This window comes from Temnothorax curvispinosus, unplaced genomic scaffold (genome assembly GCF_003070985.1).
Source record: "Temnothorax curvispinosus isolate PA1 unplaced genomic scaffold, ASM307098v1 QBEX01012454.1, whole genome shotgun sequence".
Classification (NCBI taxonomy): Eukaryota; Metazoa; Arthropoda; class Insecta; order Hymenoptera; family Formicidae; genus Temnothorax; species Temnothorax curvispinosus.
Window position 1 is genome coordinate 65,040 of NW_020222234.1, and position 12,095 is coordinate 77,134.

Here is a 12,095-nt window from a genome sequence, read left to right on the forward strand (position 1 = left end):
GGCTAATTTACAGCAAAGCGCGCGGATAAGTTCCGCCGTTATTCTTCCAGTCAGAGTTCTTCTCTCGCGCGGTTACCTCTTCTTCGCGGGCGTTCTCTCTTCCCTCATAACGGCGGAATATACCCGATTCACCTCAAAAACCGATGCCTCGTTTCTGCGTAGGACGATCCGGATCTGCATAAACGTAAGCAGCGATTCGGCCGCCGTTCGTTTATAAGCCCCTTCATGAGAAGTAGTGACCACCGCGACGAGCGTCTGGAGTTAATAACATAGGGAGAAGGAAGTCACGCGATTGAGGTAATGAGGATGATGAAACGACACTGATACACCTAAAGCGTTAATACTTCTCGAACGAGCAGGGTGCGAATACATACATGGTTACTAAAGCACACAGACGGGTAGGATCGTGTTCTCATTAAATGTACCGCTCATGCAGTTGCTCGGTGAGCTAACAGCAACGACTGGAGCATGGCTGACGAGGAATCTGACATATCTAAAAGGGACGATACCCTAGGGGACAGCAACGCCGACAGCAAAGTGCCAGACGAAACCCAATGCGACGACGTCGGAGATAATGCTGTTTCGTATCCCGTCGAATGAATGAATTTAAATTTCAAAGAGAGAGAGAGAGAGATTTATTAATATAAAGTATAAGTTCCTAGCAAATAGGCATAGTACGATATAGGATAACGTGTCTTTAATAGATCGATAAAACTCCGATTACGACAACTACGAAGAACGCTTTAATAACGACGCAGGTGGGACCGTGCGAGGCTTATCCACACCCTGTCAAAGTTTCGATCGTGGGTACAAGAAAAGTTGGAATGGCTTGCGCTATCGCAATTCTAATGAGAGTGAGTATCCATATATCTATGTATAGAGAAATATATAGTTCATAAACTTTTATTAATAGAAAATTTATTTCGCGTAATCTTCAGCGGATAGCAAGTGAGGTCTGTCTGATCGATCAAAACTTGGACAAGGCTTCTGCAGAAGCCGAGGACATTCAACACGCTGGTATCTTTTTGGGATGCCCGCTGGTGATTGGCACATCAGGTACTTTTCCTGCTGAAGATACATGTTTAGATATAATATATATATAGCGGTAAATATAAATTATAACAATTACACAATACACTTATCCGTCAACTATACTTTTCCCCGTTGCTTCCTGATCATCATTCTTAGAATAAATGCCTCGTCACATTATCCGTGTCAGATAAAGCCAGTGTTAGAGTTGTCACGGCGGTTAACACTTCAGACGATCCCCCGTCGTCGTGCTCTATTCACAATCACGGAACCAACGAATCGTGAACGTCTATGGACGATGTAGGCCTTCCGCGCATTAGGTGCGAGACAGCTCACAACAGCACGAATTCCAGAAATTTCAGATTGATACGTTCGAACTGATGAGTCTGCCGAGCGTCACCGGCGTGTCACGATCGTCGGCTCCGATCAACACTCACTTTAAATCGACGATCCGTTAGGTTCCTGTTAGGGATCCGTCAAGGGTCCCCCTGTCAACGTGCAGCGATTCAGAAACAACGCTTTCACATAGGTGGGTTTCTGAGTTAGCGGCGAGAGTTTCGGGGGCCAGAATTCCCTCGGACCTGTCCTTTATAATCTCGATTCTCATCTAAATCGTCGGGCGCTTATACGCCTCGTGAACCGGGCGAATGTTTCCCCCGAGCTTTTCACGGACACTCTCGTAAATCCCGTCCACTCTTATTTATCTCGGCCGTGATCGACTCCACGACGCGGTTTTCTGTTTCTGTTTCCAGCGTGCGTACGACGCGCGGTTACCCCGTCCGACCGGGGCGGCCGGTTGTAAAAGCGCCGTATCCTTCGTGGGAATCCAGGAGGACAGTAATGGAAAGTGTGCACGATTAGGCTTGATCTCGTGGATAGTTTCATCGAGTTGCTCTAGCGTTTGATCTCAGGAATGATTTCGGTTTGTTCGACTTTTCTCGGAGCGCGTTGCGTGCGATGCGTAGCGTCTGTATTACCTATATAGGATAGCGGAATGTGTGATTCTTTCCGATCTTGTCTCGTGCGAGGTAGCAATTACTGGAACAAGTGGGACGACTTTTTTACGGGCTTGCCAAGTTATCTGTAACAACATCTCTCTCCGTCGTAAATGTATCTTCCGTATAGTTGCGGTACTGCCGCGTGTTACTACAAGCATTTTGTTGAAGGTGTTGCCTCGGATCTGTAACTCTTTATTTTTCCGACCACGTCGGGATTGTCTTCCCTCTGCCGTCGTTATCGGCACATCTCTTCCGATGGTGATTTTCTCTCGAAAGGGGGAAAATTTCTTATCCGTTCTCGTCGTTTTGTATTCCACGCACTTCCGAGGAGCTGATGATTACCCGGTTGAGTAAGACGTTCTCCCTGGCAAGAGGTTCTCCGGAAAGCCATATCTGATTCTTAAAACGAAGCTATTTCCCGTTACGACTCCTTTCGCGTGAATATTCAAGTGTCTTCTCCGGATTCGGAATAGATTCGGAACGATTTATATACCTATAATCTTAACTCTCTCAGAAAAATGTGCCTAAAACTTTATCTTATATAAAATATTATATAACTTGTATAAATAAAAACTATGTATATTAAAATATATCTATATCTAGAAACCATCATTTCACGATAATCTACGATCTGCAATTGATTGCGTTTTAGATGTCTATAAGGTGAAAGACTCGACAGTAGTGGTAATCGCGGTTTGTGAAAAGAAAGCCGAGGAGGAATTGAACGTGAAGCACAACATCGAGGTGTTTAAGAAGATCGTTCCAACAATCGCAAAGTTGGCCTGTAAGGCAGTGTTACTAGTTGTAACTCAACCGATCGACGTGATGTCGTACATCACCTGGAAGTTGTCCAAGTTTCCCTCCAGCAGAGTGCTTGGCACGGGGACTCTGCTCGATAGCTGCAGGTTTCAGGATTTACTGAGTCGGAAGTTGGGACTGGCGCGCACGTCGATCAGCTGCATGAGTATCGGCGCGCAGGGCGACACATCTGGTACTCGATTGACAGCCTGACTAATTTTACTAATTATTAAAAGCTTCTTTTTCTTTATTGATGCAATGATATTTAGCAAGATTTTACCACCAATCTTTACAGTACTCTATTAGGGTATTTTTAAACGTAAATACACAATACATTTTTATACATATATGCAAATACCATTCGCGATGAAAAGTATCACACATACTTCGGTTATATTGTAAACGACTTAACAGTTTACGGTCTCTCTTTCCTTCCAACATCTGCCGCTTTGTATAGTTTCTGTATGGTCGAGCGTTCACGTCGCGGGTACGAAGATACGCGACATAAACCCACGAATGGGTGAGGCGGATGATCCCGAGAAGTGGCGTGACATTTCCGAAGCTGTAAATAAAACGTCAGTGGTTAAGATCACGGGGCATTCTCGAGAGAATTTAAGGAAGTAATAAAATCTTCGCGTTGTGTTTACAGCGACACGGAGCTTAATCGGAAGAAGGGCGAGAGAGGGCCGAGCTGCTGGGCTCTCGGGATCTGCACTGCTGAGATCGTCGATGCCATCGTCAGGAATACCAAAGCTATATTGCCAGTGTCGACGTACATACACGTGAGAGATATAATCAAGTTAACGTTTTATAAAGTTATTGAGTAGATTTAGATTATTGAACAGATTTTAATAATTTACCGTTACTCCAAAATCAAAGAAATGTATTAATTTAATTCTGAAGACAGATTCGAGTTTCATAAAAATTTACTATTAGTTTTTCTGGTTGCAACATACATAGATTACAGAATAATTAATTATGAATCAAATATGAAAGAAAGTTGGAAGTTGCATATAATATGTAAGATAATGATAAATTTTTAATCCGCGTTTTTGTTTTTTTATCGACTTTACAATTATATTGACTCTTTGCTGACAAACAATCTGTGCTTTCGCACGTTGAACAAAAGTTCTGAGACGCGTTTATTCGATTGACGCGACGGGGAAAACAAGGTCGAGGAATTTCTGTTCGCAGAGTTGCGCCCACGGGACCGATAAAGATGTGTATATGTCGGTACCCTGTGTCCTCGGTCGGGAAGGTGTATACGCCACGGTGCGGCAGAAGCTGAACGATCAGGAAAAGACAGCGGTACAACGGTGCGCCGACAGCATCCGCGGTGTGCTGCGTGAGTGCGGCATTCTTCGCGAGTCGAGCGACATTGAAGAGTGACGACCGGCTGAGGAAGAGAGGAGAGCGAGAAACGTAAAGGACCTCGCGAACGGATGCGAATGGATACGCGGCGCGGAAATAGCGAGGAAGAGGAAAGGGGGGGGGAGAGAGAAACGGGGAGAAGGAGCGACATCCTAGAATGCATCTTCATCAATAAAGGCGATGCCTTGCACCTGGCAACCGGTTTCCGCGTGCGTACATTCGATCGCCGTAATAAACGATATATGAGTGAAACTTAACTTCCTGGAAAATTAAACCAGCCGCGCGTTCTTCTAAGATTGCTTGCGAACGGTACATGCAACTCGCGCTACAATGTTCCACGCGTGCGGAGCTTATTACCGTTTCTTTTTTGCTCGATCGAATTTTGATTTACGCAGTCGAACGATGTACGGTGGAAAGGTGAAAGGGCGGATGAAAATGCACTCTCCATTGCGTGCGAGGCGAGTATACGGTTGAGAGCTGCGGCTAAAGAAGATTGGATAATTTAAACTACAACCTTTGTTTTTACATTAGCTTTAAATCTTGTTGTATAGTGAAGTCGTTGTGTTTTATACATATATATATTTTTTTTTTAATAGCGGAAATTGAATAATTATTGAAATAAAGCAAGTTTATACGTCTTTATAATAAAAAAAAAAATAATGAACTAAATTAGAGAGTAAAGTTTATAAGGATGGAATAGAACAGACGATTCCTAAGAATCTCTTCTCGATCCCTTCTCAAATATCCTATAAAATTGGCAGTATCTCTCCAGGAACGCGGCGCATCCCACCTGTGCGGCTTCGCAGCAGCTGTCGATCAATTTTACGTCCTTCAATCCTTAGAAAAACGAAAACCATAGGAACGATGCGTCCAATTGGCGATTCGTCTCTACATCTGCCTCGAGCATTTACCTTTTTGTATAACGAGCATTCTTTCCGACTATAATTGATCCTGTACGGCGCGATTGAATTTATCGATAGCATCTTTTCGTCCGTGATCGAATGTGTTAATCGGATTGTATATCTCGTGCTACAAGATAACTTGAAGTTCACATCTCGTACATATAGTACATTATGAGCGTACGAGATACGTCGGACACGAGAGGCAAAGAGAGTTCTCTCACGTTCGATCATACAGAACCGATACAACCATCATCTTAGGGTCGATTCAGACACAGCCGTGACGTATCCGTACCGTGCACGAAACAGAACATCAGACAAGGATACTTATTGTCTCCATCCTTGTCTAATGTTGTCTCCATCCTTGTCTGATGTTTCTGTTTCGTGCACGGTACGGATACGGCACGGCTGTGTCTGAATCGACCCTTATTGCATATCCCATTTTACGTAGCCATTCCAAATTGACAGTAAAATCTACTTGTTACGTATCCGTTGTCAATTTCATTGAGCTCCTGTCAAAAAAAATTTTTTTCAACTGTCTGCTTTTCCAGACGCATCCTATCTTATGTAAATTTTAATACGGAGCGTCAAATTTCGTGGTCTCAATTAGAGATATTCACAATGTCAAGCGATTTTTGGTTCGTCTAAATTATTTAGTGTTACATTTCGAAGTGTAGAAAAGCATCGGCGTATCGGATATGACCGAGACAAGAAGGAAACTACCCGAGATCGCCGGCAACACAGTAACTATTTTATTGGCCAAACAGGCAGAACATCTTGTGGATAGCCATCGTGTCAAGGTCGTCGTCGTCGGCAGTGCGCCCAGGGGTGTCGCAGTTGCTATAGCAATTCTATTCAAAGTTAGCGGATTTTTTATTTCCTTTTAGTTTCTAACCTTTCATGCCATTTCAATTTTTCAATTAATTTTGTATACACGAATGTGATGTATTTTGATAACATTGCATTGTTTTATTATCGCATAAAATATAACAGCACATATATTTTTTGTCAGCTGTATAATGGTACACGCATAGATAATGAACAAAAACTTGTTATACTTTTTATAACCTTTATGATAAATATTTCTCAAGTATAAAAATTTATTCATAAATTAATTTGCATTCAGCGCAATAACTTTAAATACACACTCTTCAAATTTATTGTTTATTTTCTTTTAACAGTGTAACATTTTAATATTAGCGGCACATCTCGTAAATTACTGTTGACTTTGTAAAAATTCTGAAGCATGTGAGTCAACGTCAATACTAATATACTTCATTGATACACATTTTTATATACTCCGGAAAAGGTGTATCAACATTGATTAATGCACACGTGCGTAATCGATCCCCGTGCCTTATTCCATCAGATGATATAATGTGCTCGATACGTCAATCTAAACGTGTCCACAATGATACTGGGTGAACTGAATGAGACATAGCGCCGGTATCCATCTAGCTCGAGCACGTAATTCGTATTTGTTCGTCGAGGATCAAAGATATAATGCTCCACCGTTGGCGAACCTCGGGAGATACCCTCGAGTTGTACCCAACAAAGGACGACGGTGCCAAGGAATGCCCTAACGACGTGTGTAGGTTTATGCACGAGTATATACGTGCAAGTTTACAGGAACGAGTCCTGAATGTAGGCTCGTTAGCGTGTATGTGTGGTGCCGGCTCAAAAAAAGCTATTATGCAAATGATCCACGGAAGACTAGAGGAGGGAATTCGGCTGTAGGAAGGAGCGGAACGGAACGTGGAAGAGAAAGGGAGATAGCAGGAAGAAGATGATAGAAGATGCAGAAGTGGGCCGATCCTCTCGCTCGTTATCGGATCGTAACGCGAGCATTTACACGTCGGCCAATGCGCCCCCGCAGGACGGCTCTAACTGACTGATTTATGTTAGTAACTATGGAGAGAGACTGCAATTTACAACACGGTTCACTTGAAATCCTCTGGAAATGCATATAGTAATTATTATTACACAATAGTAATCGATTCAATATTTTACACAAAAGACATTCTTAGAAGCTTTTTAGAAATTTCATGGGACAGTTGTGTACACTTGCAAACTTATTTTTTTTTGTCTCGACATGCCTCGAATTATGTAATAATGGGAAATACGAGAAATATGAAACTGTTTGTAACGTTCTAAATGAAACCGTACATTATCATTGTATTGTTTAAGCATAATTTCGTATCTGTTGCATCACAAGGAAGAAAATTAACAGTTTATACGGAACACATTGTGGCTTGCGACGTTACAAGGTGCAACAGTATTACATCCATATGTTGAGTACATTCCGGTAGAAGGGTAATAAATGTGGGCGACTAATTCTAGGTTACGGTTTCCGCAAATTTACGAGGGCAAACAATGGTGTGTGCACGCGGTGGGACGCGGAGGGCGTAACTGACGGACGATAGACTTCTCGTTGGACGGTCTTGTGTGGTGCATATATCGAGAGAGACTAAATAATATACAGTGGAGTTTATCGTGTATATTATCGAGGAGGTCAGAATGGTACGAGAGAATAACTAGGATATTAGGGAACCCGTTACCGCATACGATAACAGCTTTTGACGAAAATTGCCCATCAAATTAATGCCGTGGATTTCCTTAAAATCGTTTTGTTGTTGGCTTTCTTGACAGTGATAAATCACTTCCTTAGTCTTTATAAAAATTAGAAACATGTACTTCTCTAGCCAATATTGAGTATTTAAATTACCTACGAAGCATGAAATTTCGGTGGCGCTTATCCGACGTGATCATGAAGATCTCCTGATTACCGGAATGTTCAGCGACCGAAGATGCTGCGGGAAAAAACGGGAAGAAAGGCATGAAAAGGAAAAAATAAGAAGCGAAAAATATGACCGAGTCGTGCTGCTGCACCTCACAGCGTAGCATGGCTGATCGCATCAACGAGATCATCGCGAGGTACAAAAATACGACCGCTATGGCTTATCGTCCACCTTGCGAATCTACCGTACTCAAATTCTTCACAACTATACGTGCCTGGCATCTGTTTCGTCTTGTTCCCTCTTATCCCATTGCGACACATCTTATTGCATATTCTGTATTTAGGTAAGCTGCGCAAATTATACATTACAGAACTTTCGGCAAAAAATACGTCATTCATATCCTGGGCCATATTTGTATCGATATTAATATTTAAGTAATTGTGTCTTCTTATGGAGAGATTTTTAGATAATGGCTGATTGTGAGTGTATTTAAGTTATCCAATAAAAATAATAAGAAAATTAAAGCCATCCTCCAAGCATGTATCGCGTGTTATCACGATGAGTCCTATAAATATTTCGAAACTATTGAAAAATGGTTATTGCTTGCACATCATATTTTACCATAGATAATAAAATATAGTTTTAATAATATTTCTTGCTCACAATGGCTACTGTTTTAACATATACAATTATTTAAATATGGATCAGTATGGCAGATAAGAATTTAATTAGAATTATCAAATATTTATTTAAACAAAAGATACAGAAAAGGAAAAGAAGAGGAAACGACAAGACATATAGTTGGCCAAATATTTATGTATAATTAAACATAGAACGAAGAAAATTACGCATGAATCATTTACAAGAAAAGAGTGACTACGTATTAATCATCTATGATGAAATGTTAGTTAGAGTTATGCCTAATATTGCGAAAGACTTACAGACTTACGGTTATTACGAGATAATGAAAGAGTGATAGATCTATTCAGAAGTTTAGCACCTTACGATACTCCACACCTTTCGGAAGTCACGCTTGATGAAGTATGGTAATTAAGTGGTGTACAATAACAGATCGGAAGCGTGAGAGCGCAACATAATATATTAAGAAGCCGTTTTCTAGTTAGCCCGGCGTTTGTCTTAATGTGAGGTGTGAAAGCACCATCTGCCCGAGGAAAATACGTCCGTCTGTTCGGGTGTAAGCGTCTTGGTAAAGTGTACATTTAACGCACCGTCCATAGGCCATTATCACAAAAACGCGTTTGTCCATATACGATACTGCCCTAGGAGAATAATGCCCATTAACTTTTACGGGGTGATTTACATGATCGTCTGAATATCTCATTATATACCACAAATTAGCCCGCACAAATTAGAACCGCTCGAAGCTTAATGATCCGTCGTTCAAAAACGAATATAGATTACCAGCGGTCCCTTACACCGCTCGTTTGCCGCGCCATTTGCCACACTTCACGGACTCGTATAACGTTACATTTACGATATCCATGGGTATCCCTGGGTATATACGTGTAAGATACCTTAATGAAACTAAAAAATTCATGGGGAAACAAATAGACAACGTTTACGAAGAAACCATGATTGCGGGAGAAAAATGAAACACGTGCGGACAGGGGGTCGCTGAAGCATTCTTCATGCTCGTTTGACATTTCATGAGGAACGCAGTCGCTACGGTCGAAAATCTTGTAGCGGCTGCCGCGACGGTAGGACGGAAGGTAGTCCCCGGGAAGAGGAACCGGCGAGAAGAAGCCGTACCGGTCCTATAATTATTCATGAATGAGTTATCGCTCTGGGTAAGACGTCGTTTGTGTCACCGGGTACCGGGCGGCAGCGGCAGCGGCGGCAACAACGCCGACGACGACCACGATGAAGCGAAGCCGCGACATTGTGGATCCTCCCGAAAATAACGCGCTTTCTCGATGCGCTGCTCCTTGATCGGATCTTAACGATTCCACGCATTAGGGGACTTTGCAAATGGCGCGATTGATCGCGCGCACTCGCTCGTATCTTAATGCGATTCTCGGGGGGGAGGGCCTGATGCTCCCATTGCATAACGATTCGAAGCGCGTAATAACACTGCCCGCCGGGCAGCGACCAGTTGCCGTTAATTACTCTCTAGCTTCTCTCTGCCTACCCTGTTATACACCGTTCATCCCCCTGTGATTCTTTTGCAGCGCCTCGCCTCCGAGCTCGTCCTCATAGACGTGAACGAGGATCTCGCTAAGGCGGAAGCAGAAGACATCAGCCATGCGGCGGCGTACCTCGGCAATCCCCGGATTGTCGGTACCAAAGGTGAAACCTGATGGGGAGGAGGCTGCAGAAAAATAGCGAGACCGTCATTACACTGTCCGCGAGTAACGAGCAATTATCTCAGAACAACCGCGCTTTAACGTTCGGATAAGTAAATCGCGCGGTCGCGATTAGCGATAAGGTCGCCAGAGGTGACGTTCGTGCGCGTTATTGCTTGCATTGAGACATCTCGGGATGTTAATAAAATTACGATAAACCACGCGGTGATTGAATTTCATGCGATAAACGACGTACAAGCGACACGCATATCTAGAAATTAATTAGTAATAATTTAAAATTGATAATAACACTAATAAAGCAAGAGCTCAGAGGTATTTTAATTTCTTACGCGATCTTTGAAAGTAGAGATAATAGGTTCTCTGTCTTTTCCATAATTTTTTTTTTTTTTTTTTTTACAAAAATATCCCACGTGCAAACGCACGTGAAAACAAATAAAATTCTGTGATAAACGATAAATCATCCAGCGTGTATTACGCTCCGATAGATTATGCTTATGCCAGAGACGCAGCGGTATGCGTGATCACAGTTGGAAGCCAGTCTCGTGAAGATCAGCAGCCGGCCGATTATCTAGAGCATAATCTGAAAATTTTTAAGGACGTCATTCCGAACGTCTCCAAGTACGCGCCGAACAGCGTGCTTCTCATTCTTTCGAAGCCAGGTATACGTCTTATTGTCATATTTAATGTGTTTGCCACACTAGAAATTGCACATATACGTTATCTGATAGGCATTTTATACATTGGCATTTGATAATGTGTCAATCGTCTCTCTATAAGATATTCTGTCACGTTCAAACGCATTATAACTCGTGATAGATCAATTTTAATCGAACAAGAGAGTACAGTATGATACTCTTGAATCATTATGTCAATCCCTTTATTTAGTCGACATTCTGTCGTACGTCGCTATGAAGCTGTCTGGGTTTCCACCGAATCGTGTTATAGGACTAGGAACATTTCTAGACAGCTGTAGATTTCAGTATTTTATCGCTCAGAAACTCGGAATTTCAGCAAGCGCGATTCAAGCGTTAATCATTGGCGAGAGCGGACCGGCTTCTGGTATAATTAGCGTTATAATATTAAAAATTATGATAAACATTTCCGTACGTTTTTATTTAATCTGGTCGATTTCTGTTTCAACATTTTCATTATATTCCTTATTTTAATAAATGTTAGTCCCGGTCTGGTCCACTGTTGCGGTAATGGGTATGCCTTTAAAAGATATAAACAAAGAGATTGGCACAAAAACGGATCCAGAATCCTGGGGTGATTTACACACGAAAGTTGTCGATAGCGACAATGACTTGATCGTCAAGAAAGGCTATCACAGCTGGGCAGTCGGAATCTGTGCAGGCGAAATTGTTGATGCTATCGTGCGCAATACTTGCGCCTGTTTTACTGTCTCTACGTTCGTGAAGGTTTATCGATAAGTTTTATTGGAGCTATTAAGCTTCTGTTTGATGATACTGCTCGCATGCTTTGAGAATGCTTTGAGAACTATTTTTTAATTACTTTTATCTCGCATTGTATAATTGCAATATTAATTCATTATCGCGTAATAAAAGATAACGACAAATATAAAGATAGAAATATTCGAGTGATAAAAACATAAAAATAACTGTCAAAACTTGGCTAAAAATGTCAAATATATTTTAGGGTTGCCGACACGGACTGGAAAAGGATATTTTTATGTCATTACCGTGTATAGTAGGAAGAAACGGCGTACAGTCCTTTATTCGTTTGTTGTATACATCTAAGGAGCAAGAATTAATGACGGTGTCTTGCCGAAGAATTTATGAGGCGCAAAAATTGATCCTCGACAAGATTGAATAAATAAGAAATGCAATTAAAGTATTTGTCGTACAATTTTATGATTACATTATTCGATTGTGATCTAAAGTATTAAATACTCTCAACAATTAATGTGAGAGTAAATTA

The 12,095-nt window shown here is 41.7% G+C and overlaps 2 protein-coding genes and 1 long non-coding RNA gene across 3 annotated transcripts in view; 2 read left to right on the forward strand and 1 right to left on the reverse strand.

Moving 5' to 3' along the window:
- The window catches only part of LOC112462468, a 48,346-nt gene that overhangs the window by 15,726 nt on the left and 20,525 nt on the right, over positions 1-12,095 (reverse strand). The window lies entirely within an intron of this gene.
- LOC112462463 (L-lactate dehydrogenase-like) lies at positions 139-4,744 on the forward strand. The gene is made up of 8 exons (XM_025028263.1): positions 139-297; positions 360-579; positions 705-854; positions 939-1,056; positions 2,680-3,018; positions 3,283-3,400; positions 3,475-3,607; positions 4,020-4,744. The coding sequence occupies exons 2-8, from the start codon at positions 469-471 to the stop codon at positions 4,212-4,214; spliced, it is 1,164 nt and encodes a 387-aa protein (XP_024884031.1). The 5' UTR covers positions 139-297; positions 360-468; the 3' UTR covers positions 4,215-4,744.
- On the forward strand, positions 5,794-11,990 carry LOC112462466 (L-lactate dehydrogenase A-like 6A). Its single transcript, XM_025028266.1, has 6 exons — positions 5,794-5,955; positions 10,023-10,140; positions 10,643-10,816; positions 11,043-11,216; positions 11,334-11,575; positions 11,814-11,990. Exons 1-6 carry the CDS (start codon positions 5,794-5,796, stop codon positions 11,988-11,990), a joined length of 1,047 nt encoding a protein of 348 aa, XP_024884034.1.